The 22,014-nt window shown below is 37.7% G+C and overlaps 1 protein-coding gene across 1 annotated transcript in view; it reads right to left on the reverse strand.

Moving 5' to 3' along the window:
- Positions 1–22,014, reverse strand: part of gmds (GDP-mannose 4,6-dehydratase) — a 635,450-nt gene that overhangs the window by 379,083 nt on the left and 234,353 nt on the right. Inside the window, exon 7 of the mRNA XM_073024208.1 lies at positions 13,067–13,194. Coding sequence (XP_072880309.1) covers positions 13,067–13,194 — 128 coding nt within the window. The remainder of the gene's footprint in view (positions 1–13,066; positions 13,195–22,014) is intronic.

The raw sequence follows: 22,014 nt of genomic DNA on the forward strand, positions 1-22,014 counted from the left end.
ACCATCAACAAAACTGAATCTTTTGTAAATTGAAAACAATTTCCCCCAAAATCGTAATGTGAAAACTTTAGGCACAATGGCTCTAAGGGATTGATTTGCAAGGGTAAAGTCAGCGTAGGCGATCAGCAAGTTAACTCTGACAAGTTTGTCTTATTGCATATCAGCTGGAGTGATAGGCAACAGCTGATTAGCTAATCAGTGAGAAAATCATCAGCAGGTTAATAAAAGAGAATATACACTCATGAGAAGTGGTTCTGATCACCTGTCACAATTCATAATTTATGATCTTATTTGAAGGAGAGTTTGGTGAAGGCATTGGCTCTTTATATAGAAGATTTATGCATTGTTTCTTGGTGAAGAGATAGGAGTATTGAACTTAAAAGCAGAGTCTGGGCGTATTTGTATAAAGCTGTATTTTCATAAGTCAGCTCTTCCATAACCACAGGACCTCTTGTACTTCATAATAGGACTTTTGATCTCGAGTCGATATATCAATAATAACAGCAAACCCCCATGTTATATATTAAGTGGAAAGGTATGAATGATGACCATGAACAATTACATTAATCATTTCCTTAGAATTACTTGAAATGTACAGTATAGAAACAGGATATTTGGTTAATTAATTTGCAAGTATAAATTTATTTTATTTAATAACAAATTAAGGGTTATTGCTTCAAAAGCGGCAAATAGAATAACATTTCTTAAGCTGTATGAATGTTATTATTTAAATACCCTATTTACCTTAGCTTTATCCTCAGTTGCGTTATTTCAGTAACTCACGTCTAAGCAGGTATTTCTCATTTGTAATATTCAACCACAAAAGTCTGGACCAGTGCTCATCTGAAGTCCAGAGGAAGGAGTATCAATCAAGACCTGTCATTTGGGTAATCCTTTCTGATATGTAGAAGTCACTCAAAATTACAGAGCACTTTGAACACTGGAAATTGCACCTGGAACTTATTTGTGAGACTGAATGAACAAAATCACAGAAGATGCTGGGTTATGGAGACCCAAGAGACTGCATATGCTGTAATCTGGAGCAGCTAACAATCTATTGGAGGAACTCGGTGGGTCATGCAGCACTTGCGGGAGGAAAGAAATTGTCAATCTCATGCAATGGACTCATGCAAAGACTGAGAAGGAGGGAATGAACGTTGGAGACAGTTGCTAGAGGGAGATAACAGGAGCAGAAAGCTCTACCATTGCTGGACTCCAATGATGGAAACATGAACAAAGCAGGCCAATTATACTAAATCTGGGAAAACTTTTATTATTTACAAAGTATAGGAGAAGCAAACAAAGAAAATATTGGCTTATTGATCCAAAGTCTAGTGTAGTGAAATCAATATTATTGTTAATTAGGGGCAGATTAACAGAACACTTTTACAATTATGAACTGATCGAGAACCAATGTGAACTTATATGGAATGAAAATTGGTCCAATATCAGTAATATGACAAGAGTCTACAATGAAATTTTTGAAAGAATTTTATATAAAGAATAATAAATAAAATTGAAAGTAAGTGAAGACAATTTGGATTGGGAACTGGTTAATAACAATATATTCCAAGCTCAAAAATCCTTCCTCAAAATTCGATAAATCAACTTCTTTTGCTGTAAAGTTCCATAAGCATCAAAAAACCTTTCGTGTTTTTCAGTGAGCCAAATATTTGATCAGCAAAAATTCAAGGAGTGAATATGGAAGTCACTGTAGTTACCTACATACCCAAGGACAATAATGCAGAACTAGAAACAAAACTTAATGTTGACTCCTCGTGTTGTTCTGAAGTGATTGATCCCAAACTAGCACCTGCAGAGCCACCTCTCTGTAGCCTCAACTCCTACGCAGCAGTCAGCTTCAAGCACTTAGTAAATTTTTGGAATTTAAACACTTACATAAATAATTTTACAGTGTTTACCTCAACAAGATTTTAAATTAATTTTTTTAATAATCTACTTGCCGGTTTTAAGCCAAAGTGTTACTTGTGAAATCAACTAATTAAATAACTTCTTGTACAAAAATATCTTAGATATGGGGACTATCAGACCCAGATTGCAGTCATAACAGAATTTCATTGTCAATGAAACCACTGTGTAGAATCTAAATTAAAATTCAAGTTTGCAGGATATTATAACAATCTAAAAATACAGCACCTATATTTTACACATTGCAGGGATTAACCAACATATAGCTGAAAACTGAATGTGGGCCCCACTACCTACCCAATGGGACAGTAAATTTTTACCACCTGTACCTTCACTTTTTTTTTATGCAAGAAAGCCAAATTCTATGCCTTTTCAACAGAGCTTCAGGAAAACATTTCCCATATTGAGGTAGGTTGGATATTTAACATTGCTTGCTTAAGTCTCTCTGGGATCTCCTCAGTTTTATAATATTCACATGAGCAACTTCCAATCCTAAAATAATAATTATGATAAAACTTTAGATATAATAAAGTTACCATTGGATTAAAAAACATGGAACTTCCATCTCATTCTCTTTACAAGCAAAACAAATTTTACATTGTTCTGATTTTTTTTTGCTTAAGGGGGAAAGAAAGGCTTTGTGGTATTATTTTCCTTTTCATCCATAAAAGGATGTGGTAGAAACATACCAAGACACAAAGCACAGCAGCCTAGAAGACACACTACGCATTAAAAAATTCTGAGAAAGCTATGAAGCGGAACCAGAAGTATTTAGAGCCAACAATTTGGCAGGCCAAAATGTTCAACTTGAAGTAAATTATTTCCTGCAGTAAAGGCACTGAGACAAGGCCCTTTCAGAACTGTGCACTAATTGTGAAAAACACATGTGAGAAAAAAAATGCAAAATAATACAGCATGTGCAGGATATATTCACACAATTATTTGCCAAAAATGTAAAAAATAATGGTTTAAATAAATTTAATAATTAGCTATATTATTAAAGGTATAAAAATAAACAAAATCTATATTCTTTCAACAGATGCACTTTCCTTATCTGTGATCAACATCAATACAACTTATGCAAATGTTAATCAGAGAAACAAGTTTATTTGCATAGTTTAAAGGCCAGATTCATCATGGGTGTTACTTAGATTAAGTATGAAAGACTTTTCTAGTTTAATTATAGGTCAAGATCAGAATTGAAGCATACTTGCAAAACAATACAGTTCAAGGCTACAAAATTGGATCAAGGTCAGCTGGATAGGATGACTGGATTCAGGTGAACTACACCATTGAACAGGATAGAGGAATCTGAATGGAATGGGTAGAAAAGTGACTGGTATTTTTTTTAATCTTTAGTTTACAAGTAAAAATCAGTTACGATCACCAAATCAGGACAGAGAAGTTAGGTAAAGAGAATAAAGTAAAATTCATCTGACACATTTGCAAAGGAGAAAGCAGTAATCCAGAGTCATTATTAAGCAATATACTCTATGTAGGACATAGCAGAGAAACCAAGAGTACAAGAAATGGCTGTGCTACTATAATAATTGGTTGCTGCTGTGAATGACATTTATATAAATCGTAGAAACTTCAGTCAATTGTTATACAGTACAGATGGCTTTCAAAGCATAAGATCAACTGACACATCTTGGAAAAGCAGTTACAAAGGACCAGTAACTTTTGTGTTATAAAAATCATTTATGCAATGAAGAAGTGCCTGAACTCATCATTACCAAAGTGATACTTTTAGCACTTGTAAGAAAGCAAATGTTGTTATTAGAGTACTGGGCTTTAAATCCAGTGTAATATTAGATATGGAGGGGAGAGAGGCTGTGATGGTGGTGCAGTAGTTAAGTTATTGGACTAATAATCGACAAGCCAAGGTGAACTTGGGAAATTAGAAAACAAAGTTATTGATAATGACTATAAAATGATGGATTTCTGTAAAATTCCCTCAATTTCACTAATACCTTTTATCAAATGAAATCTGCCATGGGTTTGGACTACATATGACTCCAGACCATCAACGTGATTGACTCTTCAATGGTCTTTACAATTGCCAAGCAAGCCTCTCATATGAAGGGCCAATAAGGATGGGCAGTAACTGCTGGCCCTTCTAGCAATACCTAGATCCAAAAAAAAAATTAAATTCTGATCATGGAGCTCTATAACCTTTGTTCATCATAAAATGTTATATTAGATGCAAAGTGGAATACAAACGTTTTAAAATTTTATACCATTTGAAAGGACTAGCATTATATTTCACTTTTCATGGCCTCTTGAGGCCAATTAAGTACTTTTTAAGTATACCATTATAATTTTGGAAACAGGGCAATCAATTTGACAATCTGCTTTTTTTTTTAAAGAGGTACGTAAATATTTCACGAGGCATAGAGGATGCCCCCCAGCAATGAGACAAAGGGTATGAAATCAAGTGGATGGTCAGGAATCTGGTAACTGAATGAGAATGGCGACAGAATAACTGTCCTGTGGAAGGAACTAAAATAACTACTTTCCACAATGATTCAAAAGACAGAGATCTAAGGGGTTTGGGCTTCAGGATATCTCAGCTTTAGAGGTGGAGGCACTCAAACTCCAGGCATTCTGGTAGCATCACATAATAGCATGGCTCTAGAAACAGTTGTGAAGAGAGTGTTGAGATAACCGATCCAAGTGCGGGTGATGTAAATGTCTCCTGCAATCATTCTTACCCATTAAGATGTGAAAAGTACAGTAGTAGTATTAAATTTGGATAATGGCCATCAGAGTGCTTAGATGGTTAAGCTGAAGCTGTTTGGTTATTTGGATGAAGGACAATCCTTCTAGTCTTGTGACTTGGATCATTTGCTTTCCTGAGACAGCTTTATGATTGTTATGGTACTGGTGATCTCTACCTCAGATCCTGCTAGAAAGTCAATGCTACTTCTAATATAAGCCACATTAATATATTTGCCATTGTTTTATGCAAATGATGACTTTTACTCTTACTTGATGAAGCATTTACTTGAACTATAGGAGTCTATGGTGTGATGCTCCCCATGCAATGGTGTTGGAGGAGAATTACCCAATTTTTAAACAGCAATGATTAAGAAATAAAATTAAACCATCTTTTCCTTGATGTTTTTGCCCAAAGTTAAGATACTAGACACAGTGGCAAGGTTTGAAGTAACCTTGGAGAATTTTTGCTTTCTATCACTGCCTCATATATGGGACAGCATTGGTACAAAGAGTGAAATCAAACCAGAGGCAAAAGGACTAAAATAACAAGTTTCTCCATTAGGGATGGTGTTGATTTTCTGTCCTGGAGTGCTATTTTCAATGGAACTACCAAATGCAAGGTATTCATTTCAAGAACCTGATAGTTGTATGGTAATAACTGTTCCTGAATCTGATGGTATTGGACCTAAGGTTCCTGTGCCTCCTGTCTGATGATGGTAATAGTGAGAAGAGAGCATGACCTAAATGGTGGGAGTCCTTGATGATGGATGCTGTTTTCTTGTGGCACTACTCCTTGAAAATGTAGTCAATGATGGGAAGAGCCTTGCCTGTGATGGACTGGGCTGCACTTTATTTGTAGACTTTTACATTCCTGGTCATACATGTTTCCTTACAAGGCCATGAAACAACCAGTCAGAATACTCTCCACTGTGTACTCATAGAAGTGTTAGATGACATGCTGAATTTGTGCTAGCTTCTAAGAAAGCTACTTCTCAACTTTCTCATAAAATGAATGACAGTCCTGCTTGCTGTTTTGGAAGGCATGCATTCCCTTCTAGAAAAGACAGCTTGCATCAGCATGATCAATGACTAAAATCTTATTCTGTTCACATAACTGATTAGATTTTCAGAGGAGTCTTTGGCTTGGGTAGCATTAATAATAAATGACAGCATTAATGAAATCCTGCGGAGTTTGGAAATGCCGAATGCTCTCCTCTGTCTAATCTTACTGGGCTCATATACTCAGATATTTGTATTTATTTGATTTCTCACATCCAAGGGAGTAAAATCTTTATGTTGCATCTCCATCTCAACGTACAAGCAATTAAGAGGGGAAATGTGGGAGGATATTACCCAAACACCAAGATTGTATACCTATATATGCATGTACAGTCAGATACACAATCAAATCAAATTGTATTAATAAATCAGATAGCCTGGTGAAAGAGGCTGTCCCGAAGCCTGTTGGTCCTGACTAAATGCTGTGGTACCATTTACCAGACAGTAGCAGCTGAAACTGTTTGTGGTTGGGGTGGCTGGAGTTCCTGATGATCCTTTGGGCCCTTTTAAGACACCTGCTGCTGTAAATATCCTGAATAGAGGAAAGTTCACATCCACAGACGCGCAGGGCCATTCACACCACTCTCTAAAGTGCTCTATGATTGAGGGTAGTACAGCTTCTGTACCAGGTGATGACACAGCCAGTCAGGATGCTCTTGATGGTGCCCCTGCAGAAAATCCTGAAGATTTGAGGACTCATGCCGAACTTCTTCAGCCATCTCAGGTGAAAGATGTGCTGCTCTACTTTTTTAACCACACAGTCCAGATGAGATCCTTGATGATGTGTATACTGAGGAACTTGAAACTACTCATCCTCTCAACTACAGTCCTATTGATGTCACTAGGGGCTAGCCTGTCTCCCTGCATCCTGTAATCCACGATCAACTCCTTCGTTTTTTGACATTGAGGGAGAGGTTGTTTTCCTGGCACCACTGTGTCAGAGCGTTGACTTCTCCTCTGTAGGCTCTCATCATTGTTGGAAGTAAGGCCTATCAATGTCGTGCCATCTAAAAATTTGATCAGCAAATTGGAGGTGTGTGTGGCAACACAGTCATGGGTGTATAGGGAATAGAGGAAGGGGCTCAGGACATAGCCCTGGGGGGCTCCTGTGTTGAGGGCCAGTGGGCAGAGGCGAGGGTGCCCATCCTTACCATCTGCTGGCGATCCAACAGGAAGTCCAGAATCCAACTGCACAAGGTAGGGTGCAGGCAGAGGTCTCTGAGCTTCTTTTCGAGCTGGGGGTGGGGGGGGGGGGATTATGGTGTTGAATGCTGAACTATAGTCCAAGAACAGCATTCTAACATAAGCATCCCTCTTCTCCAGGTGAGTCAGGATGGTGTCTAGTGCTGTGGCAATGGCATCATCTGTTGATACATGCCTACACTGAGGAAACATTACCTGTACAATGCATAACTGAACTCCCAATTAACACACATGAGCAATATCACTAGTAGTAATTTAGAAATATTATGTTGTATCAAAAATGTCATGGTTATCACATTATAGCATTATGGTGGCAAGGTAAAAAATTATTGTAATTTAAGATGGAAAAGATGGCTTTTTTATAAACTGTTTACAAGCAAAATATAGATAATGTTTTCCCTTTAGATTATATTCTGTAATGGTCAGTCCGTGTCTTTGTTAGTGCATTCCCAAGACCATGATCTTCTCCTCCACTATGGTGGAGAATAAACATGTTTTTAAGACACAATATTGATACCAAAGGACAAATTCATTACCTTGCTCAAATACCCTCTGTGAAATTGCTAGCATAATTTGATGAGTATCATATCTGAAAAAAGTTTCAATTTCAATTTCAGAGATCTCTGAATTACTTTTCAAATCCTATAAGTTCTTCCCAGCAATACAGCAATGCCATATGGACAGTGGCATTGAATTTTTTTCTATTTCCCCTCAACTTCTTTGAGATCATTCTGTCCAAAAGCTGTCAAGTTCACAGCACAGTCACCCTCCCTGGGTCTTCAATGAAAATGGAATCATGTCAGGGGCTATCTCACCTTTAAGTACAAGGATGCATAACTTAGGATTATAGAAATATATGTTATGTTCTAGGGTGAATTTTCAATGTTAGACCTCAATGTCTAATTTCACTTGCCAACACTAACCGAAATTGCTTGTTATTGATTAAAAATGCTAGTCCATGGGTAAGAATATCACAAGAAATTAAGTCAAAGGCTTTTTTAACATCTTGAGAAAGTAAGGAAAAAAGGTGTTGATTGAAATACTAGTCATCTTTCTTCTGGTTTTTCTGTTAAGATAAAAGTTATTCAATTTTTGGACACAATCCTTTGATTGCAAATAAAGCTAAAAAATGTCCCAACTACCTGCACTTTTTTTTCTTGACCTGCACTACTCTGTCTCTGTTGCTGCAACACTACCTGCTGCATTCTGCTTTCTTTTCAGTACCTTGATGTACCTTCGTATAGCACGCCTTGCCTGGATGGTGTGCAATTAAAAGCTTTTTATTGTATCTCAGTATAGATAACACTAATAAACTGACACTAGCAATAACAAGCAAAAATCAAACAGCTGGTTAGCCATGAACCGAAGGATTGAAAGTAAAAAAATTGTTATCTGAGTTGATATTCTTGTAGAGTGATTTAGCTACTATCAAGTTACGCTTCAATCATTATATATATACTTTTTTCTTAGCAATAAGTTTAATAGAATTATTTTCCTGTTTGATATTATATAGTTACTGTAATTAATGCAAGCTAGCCAATAGTTTGCACTCTCAAAGGATTTAAGAAAAAGTGGCTGCTTATAAAGGTAACAAAGCTCATCTTGTTATAATCTGCATAGGTAATCACAAAGAGAATCAGTGCAACTACAAAAGCTAAATTAAAATGTTATACTTGGCAATCTATTGCCACCACAGTACATTGGCAAAACAGAAGAAACTTTGTACCCCTCACAAATGCAACACTGAGTTCATAAGCCATTGGGAAAAGTAAGCCTAGTAAGAACCAAAATGGCAAAGTAATAAAATGATTCTTTTGAGAATTGTGTAATAATTCATGAATCAGGCCATATATCAACAGAATGGACAAAGTTCAGACTATTTTGGGTTGGGTAAAATTGTGCAGCGTATATGTAGCATTTAATAAGGTTACCACAATCAATACAAATTGCATCAACATAGGAACTGGAAACAATATAAGCATAGTTAGGATTGGGCGTGGAACACAAGGTTTGACTTACCAGATGCTACAGCTTTAGCCCAAATCAGAAATGTTATTTGGTTCCCATGCAAGTGCATTGATGCAAAATATTCACAAACAAGAGAAAATCAGCAGATGCTGGAAGTCTAAGCAAGACACACAAAATGCTGGAGGAACTCAGCAGGCCAGGCAGCATCTATGGAAAAGAGTACAGTCGATGTTTCAGACCAAGACCCTTCAGCAGGACTGGAGAAAAGGAAAGATGAGGAGTAGAGTTAAAAGGTGGGGGAAGGGAAGGGAGAAATACAAGGTGAATCCAGGAGGAGGAGGGGTGAAGTAGAGAGCTGGGAAGTTGCTTGGTGAAAGAGATACAGGGAGTCTGATAGGAGAGGAGCAGAAGGCCATGGAAGAAATCTACGTTCATGCCCTCAGGTTGGAGGTTACCCAGAAGGAATATAAGGTGTTGTTCCTCCATCAGCCATCCCCCCTCTCAATTCCTCCGTTTCCGCTGCATCTGCTCTCAGGATGAGGCTTTTCATGCCAGAACTAAGGAGATATCCCCCTTCTTCAAAGAAAGGGGCTTCCATTCCTCCACCATCAATGCTGCCCTCAACTGTCTCTCTCCATTTCACACACCACTGCTCCTACCCATCCTCCCGCCACCCTACCAGGGATGGAGTTCCTCTTGTCCTCACCTACCACCTCACCAGCGTCCGTGTCCAGCACATAATTCTCTGCAACTTCTGCCATCACCAATGGGATCCCACCACCAGGCACATTTTTCCCTCCCCCCACTTCCTGCTTTCTGCAGGCATCACTCCCTATGCAACTTGCTTGTCCATTCATCCCTCCCCACTGAACTCCCCCCTGGCAAGTGGAACAAATGCTACATTTGCCCCCACACCTCCTCCCTCACTACCTTTCAGGGCCCCAAACAATCCTTCCAACTCACTCGAAGCAACTGCTGGTGTCACAGAGATCTCTCTTACAAGTGCCATTCTTCTCCGCTGATTGTGTTTAGAGGGCTGCCTGATCTAGGCAGTGTGGCTGTGGTTTCATATTTTTTCACTTTTTCATGATGGATTGTATTGAGCTAAGTTCACTGCCTTTGAGGTGGTATTGTACACTAACGCAAATTCGTGCTTCTCCTTTATTATTTCCCTAAGTTGTCTTGAATGCTCTTTTATCTTCATTTTGGTTTGGTCTGTTGAAGATCTACCATGCTGTTGGACCTTACAGAGAGAGGGGTATTTATTCCTATGAATTCACTGAAAACAGGTCATCCTCCAATTCTCTACAACAAATTGGGTAAGTTGGTAAGGTAATATATTGCTACTGAGGTAAGTTAGGACGATTACTAATATACATTTTCAGCCTCAAAAGTTTGTTTTTTTAATTTTTAGTAAATGATTTGACATAATGCACAATATTTTGCAGATTAGCTCAAAAATCCTATTTCAACATTTTAAATTTAGAAAATGAGACAGTAAAATGTGAAAGTAGCTGTGGGGACAGAATACTTCAAGGCACTGTATATACAGTACAAGCACAGCCCAAATGCTATCATTCATTCAGCAGAGAAATTTGCAAAGGATTCCTTTTCCAAAATACCATCATCAGTTGTTAAAAATGTGTAAAACTGAAAGCAAGGAAGAATGAAAATTCATGCCAAGATCAGTAGCTCATAGTATAATGAAAATCTTCATCAATATAAACTAGAATCACTGGTACAGTTGTTAATTTGAAATTCTGTCTACCTCCTCCATGTAAAGAATTCCACAATGCCCTTCAATAAAGAAGTAACAAGAGTTTTCTTCATCAATTTATTTCTCCTTCTCATTGTGTCTAAGCTGATTGCTTGTTTCTTGCATTGTTATACTGCCTGGACTTGCTAAACTACTTCATTAATTGTAAAGTACGTTGGGATGTGCTGAAGATGGAAAGCTGCTACTTAGATGTTAAGTCATTTTTCCCCCCTTTTCCATTATTCTCAGAATTTCCTGTTCTTATTTTAGTTGACCACTTTTTTTTTTAACATAAAAGACAAATTATTGGAAACCAAAGGTGTAAAACAAAAATACATAAGATATTGAATGCAAGGGAAGTTACAGTTCTATCTAAAATATAAACTACAACTGCAATCCAAATATGTATTGAAGTATCCATGAGTGATCATTATAACAAAAATATTTACTTGAGGAAATGATAATCCACACTTTTTTTTCAGAATTAGGGAGCTTGATGAGAAGCAATTCTGTTTTAGAACAGCATTAAAAATTCTTATACACAAAGTAACATCATGCTTTTAACAGAAAAATATGTTCGTAAATACCTTAAGTTCTCATCAGTTCACTGATTCCTAAAAATTACGCAGAGGATTATACAGCATTTCGTGTGGAGGAGCAGGGAATCACTTATTGCAAAATCTAGATTTCCACTTTTAATCAATAGACAATAGACAGTAGGTGCAAGAGTAGGCCATTCGGCCCTTCTAGCCAGCACTGCCATTCACTGTGATCATGGCTGATCATACACAATCAGTACCCCGTTCCTGCCCTCTCCCCATATCGCTTGACCCCGCTATCTATAATCGTACGCAAGTGCATGCTAATATTGCTGTGAGATTCCCTCCATTATAATAGTCAGTGCAGATAATTTCACAATTAGTTCCCACTACAAATTCTAAGATGATTAAGCAGTAATAATGATGGTATAATTTAAACGTCCCAAAAACATTAATTGAAACAGTACAAAAACTTTTCTATTCATTCTAATCATTCAGAAAGATCAAAAAGCAGGAAAAGCAAGATATTTTAGATACACTATGGTAAAATGAGTCTGGCATTGGCAGCTTTGACTCATGCACCAACTACAGATAAGATCAGATCAGACTTTAGCTTTTTTTTAAAAACATGTAGACTTAGCCAAATTTAATAAACAAAAAGGTTGCTCTTATATTTTTGTTGGCTTCCTGCACTGCCATTTGTTAGCAACCACAGCATTTATCTTAAACTAGACTCATTCAATCTTTATCAGTGCTAGATTTTTATGTAACAGCAGCTAGAATAAAAAAATTCTGAATTTTAATCAAAGTTAATGAAACAGACCTTTGCTGAAATTAATAGAATATAATCAAAGTAATATTTGCTCATATTGTTTAACCTTCCTCAACTTGTGAGGCAGAAAACAAATTGCTGAAATTTCCTTAGAATCATACCAATGCCAAGGACTGGATGTACTAGGAAAGGTTTAACACAGAAAAATTGTAACAAAGCAGCACAATATATGGAAATTATAATTTTCTCTCTCTATCTCTAATCACAGACCGATCTTTCTAATATATTATATATACGCATACCATTTTTAAAAACACAGTTGAAGTCTATCATTAAAATTTAAATAGGAACCAAACATATCACAAGTATAAAGTTCTGTGGAGTTTGTACAACCAGTAGCAGACGTATGGATTTGCTGTGTTCTTTCACATCAAAAGTATACCCACATAGAGGCATTTACCATAGACTTGTTGCTGAACTCTTGTTAAACTTCAGATTTTCTTTCTTTGTAGGTTTTTCTAGCTTCTGTTCAAATTACGTAAATAGCTCTGGAAAACCAGTGTCTGTGTCCCAGGGATGTATGATTCAAAAGGACAGAAATAGCATTGTAAGCACAGGAAACCTGTCAGGACCCAACTGAGGGAAACAGGTTAGCCTAGTCCAGACACTATTTTTGCTGCTGTCTAGTGGAGTTTAACACAGTCTCATATTGCTCCATACTACACAATAGAAAACAAAACCAAAAGTATTTTAAAAGACCACATGGTAGCGTCTTTAACCATCAATAGACAAGAAATCAAAACCAAAGGGTGAAAAAATTATGAATGTTGCTATGTGGTTCGGAATGACCTTCTAGCAGTATGTTACCAATGAAAAGTATACTTATAACTGTTCTGAATGAAGAGAAAGACTGTTTTTTCAGTCAGGTTAGAACTGGGGTAGCCCACCATGGAACTGAATTCCCTGGGCTGCAATTGACTGTACAGTGTGTTAGCAACTCTCCTCTGGCACAAGTTCACAAGATACTCATAACAGATCAAGCAATTTTTTGAGATGATGCGTGAAACGCATCATCCAGGCAGGGAAATACTTCTGAACAGCCTTAGGCCAATGGCCTACCTCAATGTAGTCCTTGGCATGACCCCAATCTCTCTTGGCATCCAGATTGCCCAAACTAAAACAATCCAGCTGTCTGAGGTGAATCTTAGCCACTGACCGGCTAATTTTCCGAGTTACGAAATTAGACCCTGAAACAAAGATAACAGATAACATCAGTATAGTTATTCCGGCTGTTTAACTGTACTAAAATAGAAACAAAAATGAATTTAGCATTTTAAGAATTACTAGTTTTTTTTAGCATTAAGAGATCATCTGTCAGTTAAGTAAACCCAGAAGCTTCAAACCAAACAGCCAGGAGCTCAATTTACACAGCAAACAACTTTCTAAAACCTGTTTATGAACTACTTAATAGTTTTAATTTATTAATTAGAGCTTCAATTCATGAGCCAGGCTAATTAAAATGAATACAATTATTAATTGACAGACTGACACCAAATATTCCAGGCTACCATAATTTTTTTTTATATTTTAAAGTTTGAAGAGGAAAAAATTACAACACTGCAGTCATTAATTTTTCTAAAAATATCTCACATCAAACTTGCCTAAAAATCAAAACCTTCTTTTAGGTGACACAGCAGGACAATAAGATGAATGATCAGAACTAATGAGTAAAAGGGTTGTGTGATGAAATATACGTGATGGTGAAATGTGTAAAATAAAATTTACGTCATGAAACATACTTTCAAATATTAAAACTGAAATTATTTCATGTGGCAAAATCTAAACCAGTAACACAGCAACAGTGCAAGTGAATTAGCAATAATTTCTGGCAAAATTAAGCATCAAATCAAATTTACTGATTCTGTATGCAGTTTCCCATCACTTACATTGCTCTGTTCATTTTAACACAAACTGCCTGCTAAGTCAAAAAAAAAGAACATGCCAGTGAACAGCTTTTTATGCCATCTCTGAGATAAAACAGCAGATTTAGACAGAACAGGGTGCTGTTCCGAGTCTCAATGCCGTAACTTCAGTAGGTCATCATTTTTGTTCAGATTAATTTTCTTGCTGCTGCTTGTTTTTTTCCCCAAATTTCCAGCCATATTTGGTGTCCTGCAAACTGTAATAAAACTGTAACAGCAGAATTTTAAGTAGCCAAGGTAACTGCACTGTAACTAGACTAAGCAGCCAACTTCCCAAATTAAATCGAGTTTAACACAATATACTGATGTTAGTTAAACTTATTTCCTTCAGATATCAAATCAGTTATTAAATTACTCATTTGATTCCTATTATTAAACTGCATCCTAAGCTATAAGGTTCCTATACTATAAAAATGTGAAGAAACAAACGTATTTCCTTTGAAATAAAATAAGTGCAATTTTGGATTTAATTGCAACCTGAATTGGAATGAATAAATATTTTAAACTGGGTCCAGCAACAGAGGAAAAGTACTTTTTTTCCCCTGAACCCAATTTGAACTCTGTCTTGGTGACTGCATTTTTCTCTAGCCGCCATCTGCTGTTAAACTGGGTGATCTTCAACACTCCCACAGAGAATTGCCTCAGTCATGGCTCTGAACAGCTGGGAACCAGAAAGGATGGACACTGAGAATGTCATGGCTGACTGAAAAGACTACTGAGATCAGAGAGATTAATCCTAATTTGCTTACTAAGGGCTGCCAAAATCAACACTATTTAACAGCAGGTACTCAAAATCTATAGGTAAATTTTCTGAAAAGTATTAATTTCTCAGAGAAAAAAATACTTGGATCTACGAATTTTAGGTATTTGTTCTTTTTGCTTAAATTTATAATTATATAAAAATTATTTGATGAAGTACTGTTAAGAAACAAAATAGGGTTTCTTTTTCAAAGATTGGCAATTAGCCATAATACAATTGAGTTTGAAAAAAATACTGGCAGGCAGACATTTTACAACATAAATGTGTCCTTTGTGCAATTTTATTATAAACTCAAAAAAAATCCAAAAGCTTTTGATCTAAGGCCCAGTTTGACAGCAAATGTATGCAAGACAGATGATATTATAGCAAGCCAAGTGGATTTCCTACTGCTTAAACATCTTATTTTGCCTTGATGACACAATTTTGCTGTAGATTTGTCGTCCAATTCTGAACGTGGCAAAGAGTAACATAAAAGGATCTGCAGGCTTGTCTTATAAAGTTTCCACACTCTCATCCCCAATAACTGGCAACTGAAAGAAACAAAAGCAACGTGGTATATTCCACTATGTTTCATTCTTCACTCTAAATTACCTCTACCTGGCAACTTATTTTTATAGTCACAGTTTGACGTTGATTGGATTTCCCACAAAGAGAGGAGAAAAATCCAGCAATATCAATGGAATAAAGACATTTCTGCAAAATTGTAAATACCTTTTACATTAAGACTTACCTTCCCTCATGATTCAGTAAATGAAGTGAGCAAACAAAAGAAAGCACATGAGTAATTCATTTACAATTGCATGTTAATTTAATATTCAATTAAGATTTGCATTTAATTTCTAATTTTACTCCATCACAGATGTTTTGTGAGCAATTTCCAAAACTATGAGTAAAATTGAGGAATTATAACAAAATAAGGTCCAGTTTATTCAGCCACTGTAAATCAATGGCTTACTTTGGAAAGAGCATGTCCTTTGATATCGCACATACATGGGCATTGATTTACATTTTCACCAAAAAATGGATATATCTGCACATCTGAGGAAGACTAAGCACTGGAAACAGAAGTGCGACAAAAGATCATGGCATCAGCAGGGCCAAAGGACAGTTTTGGCCCAAATTACTACTAACTTCTAAGATGTTTTGAAACAATTTAATCATTTTAATTCATAGGCATTGCTACTTTATTTGCCATATATAAGAAATTACTCTTGACAAAATGCATTTACAAATAATACTCAGTATTCATAGTTGCAGGAACATCCTATATTGCACTGTTCCATCTATTCATTCAAATCCACTCAGACCTCCAAATTAGATGGTGTTTAAAATGGTTATCATTCATCAACTACTGGATCTCATTTCAAAAACTGCTGTCAGCCTCTCCTCAAAAAACTACCCTTCCATTCTCTGTTAACCACCACCCAATCTCTTTTCCATTGATGTAATTTTTAATACTGCCTGCTCTCCCTCAACACTCTACATCCTGTCAAGCAGATTTCTACTTCTCCAACAGTAGCAAGACTTACAAAGCTAAATGGAAATCCAAATTAATGTCTTTTCTGGTTTAATTATTGCTAGTAAATATTCAGAGACAAACTAGCCATTTTTGTGAAGCAACAGGGTAGGGGTAGGGTACAGTGGATACACTGGACCTTGCTGTTAATTATGGCTAAGGTGACATCATCATCCAAATCTGATATTGTTCATGTACTGTAGGAGAGGACAAGCTCACCACTCATGAATCTGTAAATTATGAGCATGATTCACTTTTCACGTTTAGTATTCAGAGACGCCTGAACACTATTGACCCACTGAGTCTTCAAACAGCTAGTACTGCTTGCAAATGTATGTACATGCATTCAGCTTCATGTTCTTAGCTGAAGTAAAAGCAGACATAGTCCTTTTTTTTTTGTGTAGAGAGCATCACTGACTTCTTCAGTAATCAAACTGGAGCAAACAATTGATATTTGGAATGGGTACTGGAAGAACTCAAGTTTCCAACAGGTTCTGCTGACAATAATCAGTGAACAAAGCATGGGTACCCAACTTAACCTCAAGTAGTCACAGGTCACTAACACGACTGACTTTGAAAACCCTAGCCTCTGGGGATACTTTCTTTGGAGTGGTTGAGATAGGAGGACAGGACTCTGAACACACTCAAAACATGTGATTAGTGGATCTGAGCCCTTGTTATCCTCTTTCTCGAAGACCATGGGTTTGTCTGTCCTGTGTCTAACCACTACTCTGTAACCATTTCATTTAGCACACCAAGATGGACAACTGCCTAAGAGTACATATTAACATATTGGAATGCAATGCCAGAATAATTCTGAATGAGCAACAATTTGAAGTGTGAAAAAGGTGACTTGAATTGTCAATAGACAATAGACAATAGGTGCAGAAGTAGACCATTCGGCCCTTCGAGCCTGCACCGCCATTTTGAGATCATGGCTGATCATCTACTATCAATACCCAGTTCCTGCCTTGTCCCCATATCCCTTGATTCCCCTATCCATAAGATACCTATCTAGCTCCTTCTTGAAAGCATCCAGAGAATTGGCCTCCACTACCTTCTGAGGCAGTGCATTCCAGACCTCCACAACTCTCTCGGAGAAGTTTTTCCTTAACTCTGTCCTAAATGATCTACCCCTTATGGCCTACCTTACCATTCCTTGCAAATCCAATATGAAAACTTGTGTCCTTCTGAATTTTCTCTGCTGTCCAGTTCTTATAATAAAGGCAGTGCAGGCAATGGTGATTGTGAACACAAGATAATGCTGTTACTTCTTGAAGGATTGTATCAAGGGACTGTTCTCTGTACTGCAAATGTTTACAGGAAGTTCTGGACTGGCAGTCTATAAGAAGCCCTTGAATAAAGATGATTTGCCCTATTTTGAGGAGCTTGAGCTCAATGGAGTATCTAGGGCTTGGCCTCTTCCCATTACTACCATCAAGGAAGAGGTACAGGTGCTTGAAGATCCACAATCAATGATTTAGGAGCAACTTCTTCCCCTCCATTATCAGACTTCTAAATGGTCCATGAACCCATAAACACAGCCTCTTCATTCCTTTTTTACTGCACTATCTATTTAATTTTGTCATTTCTAGGCTTTGTTTTAATGTTTTTTTATGCTTTTATGCTGCTCTGCTACACTGTTCTGCTGTCACACAACAACAAATTTCACATAAATTGGTTCTGATGTGTACTTACCTGGTCACACTGAAACTTTGAAAATGGACTTTATTTAATGTTGAGAATCTATGGAAACCACAAACCCCACACAAGTGACAATTGCAGAATTGTAAAGGATTACTGCATTCAAAAGCCGTAAGGTGATTTCGCATTGGTAAGGCGGATGTGACAACTTATATCAATTGAGGAGATTTGAAGTATGAATACAAGTACAAGAAGAAAAGGGAGTTCATGCAAAATTGATTGTAAAATGAGCTATGTAATCATTGGAACACTAGATAATCTGAGATGATGGTCAAGTCCCAAACAGAAAGAGACTATGACAGAGTATGGGAGCCTTTCGTTTCATACATCCAAAGGATGAAGTGAAAAGTACCTGTGATTGAACAATCATTGATTGGAGAAATGAGACTAGATATTTTTAGAATGTTGGCAAATCTACTTGGATCATACAAGAAATTAAATTCAATATCCCATTTAGTGATATAAGAGATGTTTCTAAACCATTTCATTCCAGTATCATCAAAAGTAAAAGCTAGAGTTTCAGAATTTAAAAGCAAGGCTGAGATAATTAGAAATGCTGAAAGACAGCTCTGCGTTGGAATTATAGATGACCAAATTAATGTTAATATATATTCAATTCCACACGTCTTTTTCCCTTTATTAGGGAGAGAGCCTGTGGCATGTTGAATTGCTGGGTGAACAATTAGTTTATGTTGTACAGCAGATCATGGACTTTATTGTGGGCTTTGTCACTGCACGCTTCATAGATGGAGGGTGCTGATGCTTTTTTTGCAGAAGTGAATGGGGGTGGGGGAGTTGTGGGACTTTGGGGTTCTAATGTGTTAACTGGCACACATTCTTTGGGGCACTCTTTTGTTTTCGTGGATGTCTGTGAAGTAAAAGAATTCCAGGATGTATTTTGTATACATTTATCTGATATTAAATGGAACTATTGAACTAATGATATTGAATACCTATAGCCACAGTTATAGAGTAATAGAATTCTACAGCACAGAAACAGACCCTTTGGCCCATTTAGTCCATACCAAACCATTGATCTGTCTAGTTCCATAGAGCTGCACACGGACTATAGCCCTCCTAACCCTTCACATCGATATACTGTACCTCTACAAATTTCTCTTAAATGTTGAAATCAACCCCACATCCACCACATGTGCTGGTATCTCATTCCACTCTCTCACCCACCCTTTGAGTGAAGAGGTTCTCCCTCATGTTCCCCTTAAACATTTCATTTTGACCCTTAACATACGACTTCTATTTGTACCCTCAACCAACCTCAGAGGAAAAAGTCTACTTGTGTTTACCCTACCTATACCGCTCAAAATTTTGTATTCCTCTATTAAACCTCCACTCAATCTCCTACATTCTAGGAAATAAAGTCGTAACCTATTTAACCTATCGTTATACATCAGGTTCTCAAGTCCTAGCAACATACTTGTAAATCTTCTCTACATTTTGTAAATCTTATTTACATCTTTCCTATGGGTAGGTGACCAAAACTGGACTCAATACTCCAAATTAGGTCTCACCAACATCTTATGCAATTGCAACACAACATAACGACCCCTGGACTCAATACATCGATCTATGAAGGCCAATGTCCCTTTACAACCATATCTACTTGTGATGCCACTTTCCAAGGAAATATGAATCTGTATTCCCAGATCCCACTGTTCTACCACACTACTCAGTGCCCTGCCACTCACTGTGTAAGAACTACACTGGTTGGTCCTCCCAAAGAGCAATACCTCACACCTGTCTCTGTTAATAAACTCCTTCTGCCATTTTCAGCTTATTTTTCCAGCTAGTCCAGATCCTGCTGCAAACTTTGATAATTTCATTGCTGTCCACTGCACTCCCAATCTTAGCGTCATCCACAAATTTGCTGGTTCAGTTATCCACATTATCATCCAGATCTATGATACAGATGACAAGTAACAACAGACCTAGCACCAATCCCTGTGAACTACCGCTAGTCACAGGCCTGCAGTCAGAGAGTCGACCATCTATTGCAATCTCTGGCTTCTTCCTCAAAGCCCATGTCTAATCCAATTTACTACCTAATTTTGAATGCCAAGAGACGGGACCATTTTGGCCAACCTCCCATGCGGGACTTTGTCAAAGCCCTAAAATATGCTTTAAATATCTCTGCTAGGGACGCTGCAATTTCTGCACTTGCCTCCCACAGCGTCCAAGGGAACACCTTGTCAGTCCCTGGGGATTATGCCTGTCCTTTAAAAATGTAAATAAGTTTAAGCTTGGGAAGCACCTTATTGAGAATGCTGTATGCAGACTCATGGCATGAGAAATGATGGGAGCTCCAATACTGAGTCCAAGTCACAGCACAACAAATGGTGTCTCCAGAAAGTAAGGTTAGAAATACCGCAACCTTTGCCACAGTAACCCACAGTTCAAGTTTATCAGTTCAGATCTGCTTTAATTATTACAAGCACAGGACACCAGCTCTGTGTACAAGAGTGCATGGTAAACCAAAATTGTGATAGTCCAGCAAAATATTAAAGGAAGGGAAACAATTAGAGTAGAAAACTACAAAAGTATTTAATAATATTGAAATGAATGAGCAATTTCAATGTCATATCAAACCATGGGCTAAAAATATATGTGGTATTGTTGATGCAAATATAACTTTCAAAATTAAAGAAAGAGTCAATATTCATGAAATTGATCTGGATATTTTTTATAGATGTAGATTATTCCCAAGTGAGAATCTCCGGTTAGACCCTGAAGTTAAAAAAAATGAACTGTTCCTTATGTTCACAGATGAGCCTTACCAGGAAGGGTAAACTAGCACATAAAATGCTGGGAATACTTAGCAGATCCCAGACACCATCTGCTGAGAAAGAAATAGATTTAACATTTTAAGTGCATGACCTTTTATGGTAGTAAGAGACTGGTTCAAAAAGTTGAAGATGGATTGGAAAAAAAACCAAAACCACATTTGGACAGGTTCCTGCACCAATATGAAAGGATTCATACATTAGCAGCAGGGGTACCAAACTCAGCAAGAAACAGTGTATCCAATTGTTATCAACAACCCAAAAGCAGCAGTGTCTCTGATCCTTACCATCAGTGTCAACACCAGCAGTGTCTACGATCCTTACCTTGGGTCCCAATACCAACAGTGTCCACTCCTTAACCCCACAGCAAACACCAAAATTGTCTCTGATACTTACACCCAGTCCCAACACCAGCAGGCTCTCCTATCATTAACCCCTGTCCCAACACCAAAAGGTCCCTGATCCTTACACCCAGTCCCTACACCAACTATGTCTCTGATCCTTATACCTCCAGCTACAAGTTTCTCCAATCATTAACCTTAATCATTACACCAACAGTGTCAATGATCCTTAACTCCAGTCCCACCACTAACAGTCTCTCTGATCCTTAACCCCAGTCCCAACATCAACAGTGTCTCCAATTCTTACACCACTCTCCCACCAATACCAACAGTGTCTCTGACCCTTAACCCCAACAGTGTCTCCAATCCTTATCTCCTGCCCCAAACCAGCAGTGTCTCCAATACTTATTCCCAGTCCCAACACCACCAATGCCTCAACTCCTTAACCTCAGTCCCAACACTGGCAGTGTCTCCAAATCAGAAACCCCCACCACAAACACAAAAGTGTCTCCACTCCTTACCCCGAGTCCCAATACCAACAGTGCCTCCGATCCTTACCCCTAGTCACACCGGCAGTGCCTCCAAACCTTACCCACCAGACCAATGCCAAGAATAAGTCCAATCCTTTACCCAAAATATGACACCAGCAATATCTCTGATCCTTAACTCAGTTCCAATACCAGCAGATTCCAGTCCTTACCCCATCCCAAAACCAACAGTCTCCAATCCTTATCCCCAGTCTCAACACCAGCACATTCCAATCCTTAACCCCAGTGCCAACACCAACAGTGTCTCTGATCCTCCCCCACCAATTCCAACACAGTCTCTACTCCTTAGCCTCAACCCAAGACCAGCAGTGTCTCCAATTCTTACCCCCCCTCAACCAACACCAATAGTGTCTCTGATCCTTACACCTAGTCCCAACACGAGCAGTGTCTCAGTCCTTTCCCACCAACCTCAACACCA

Source organism: Hemitrygon akajei, chromosome 20 (genome assembly GCF_048418815.1).
Source record: "Hemitrygon akajei chromosome 20, sHemAka1.3, whole genome shotgun sequence".
Classification (NCBI taxonomy): domain Eukaryota; kingdom Metazoa; phylum Chordata; class Chondrichthyes; order Myliobatiformes; family Dasyatidae; genus Hemitrygon; species Hemitrygon akajei.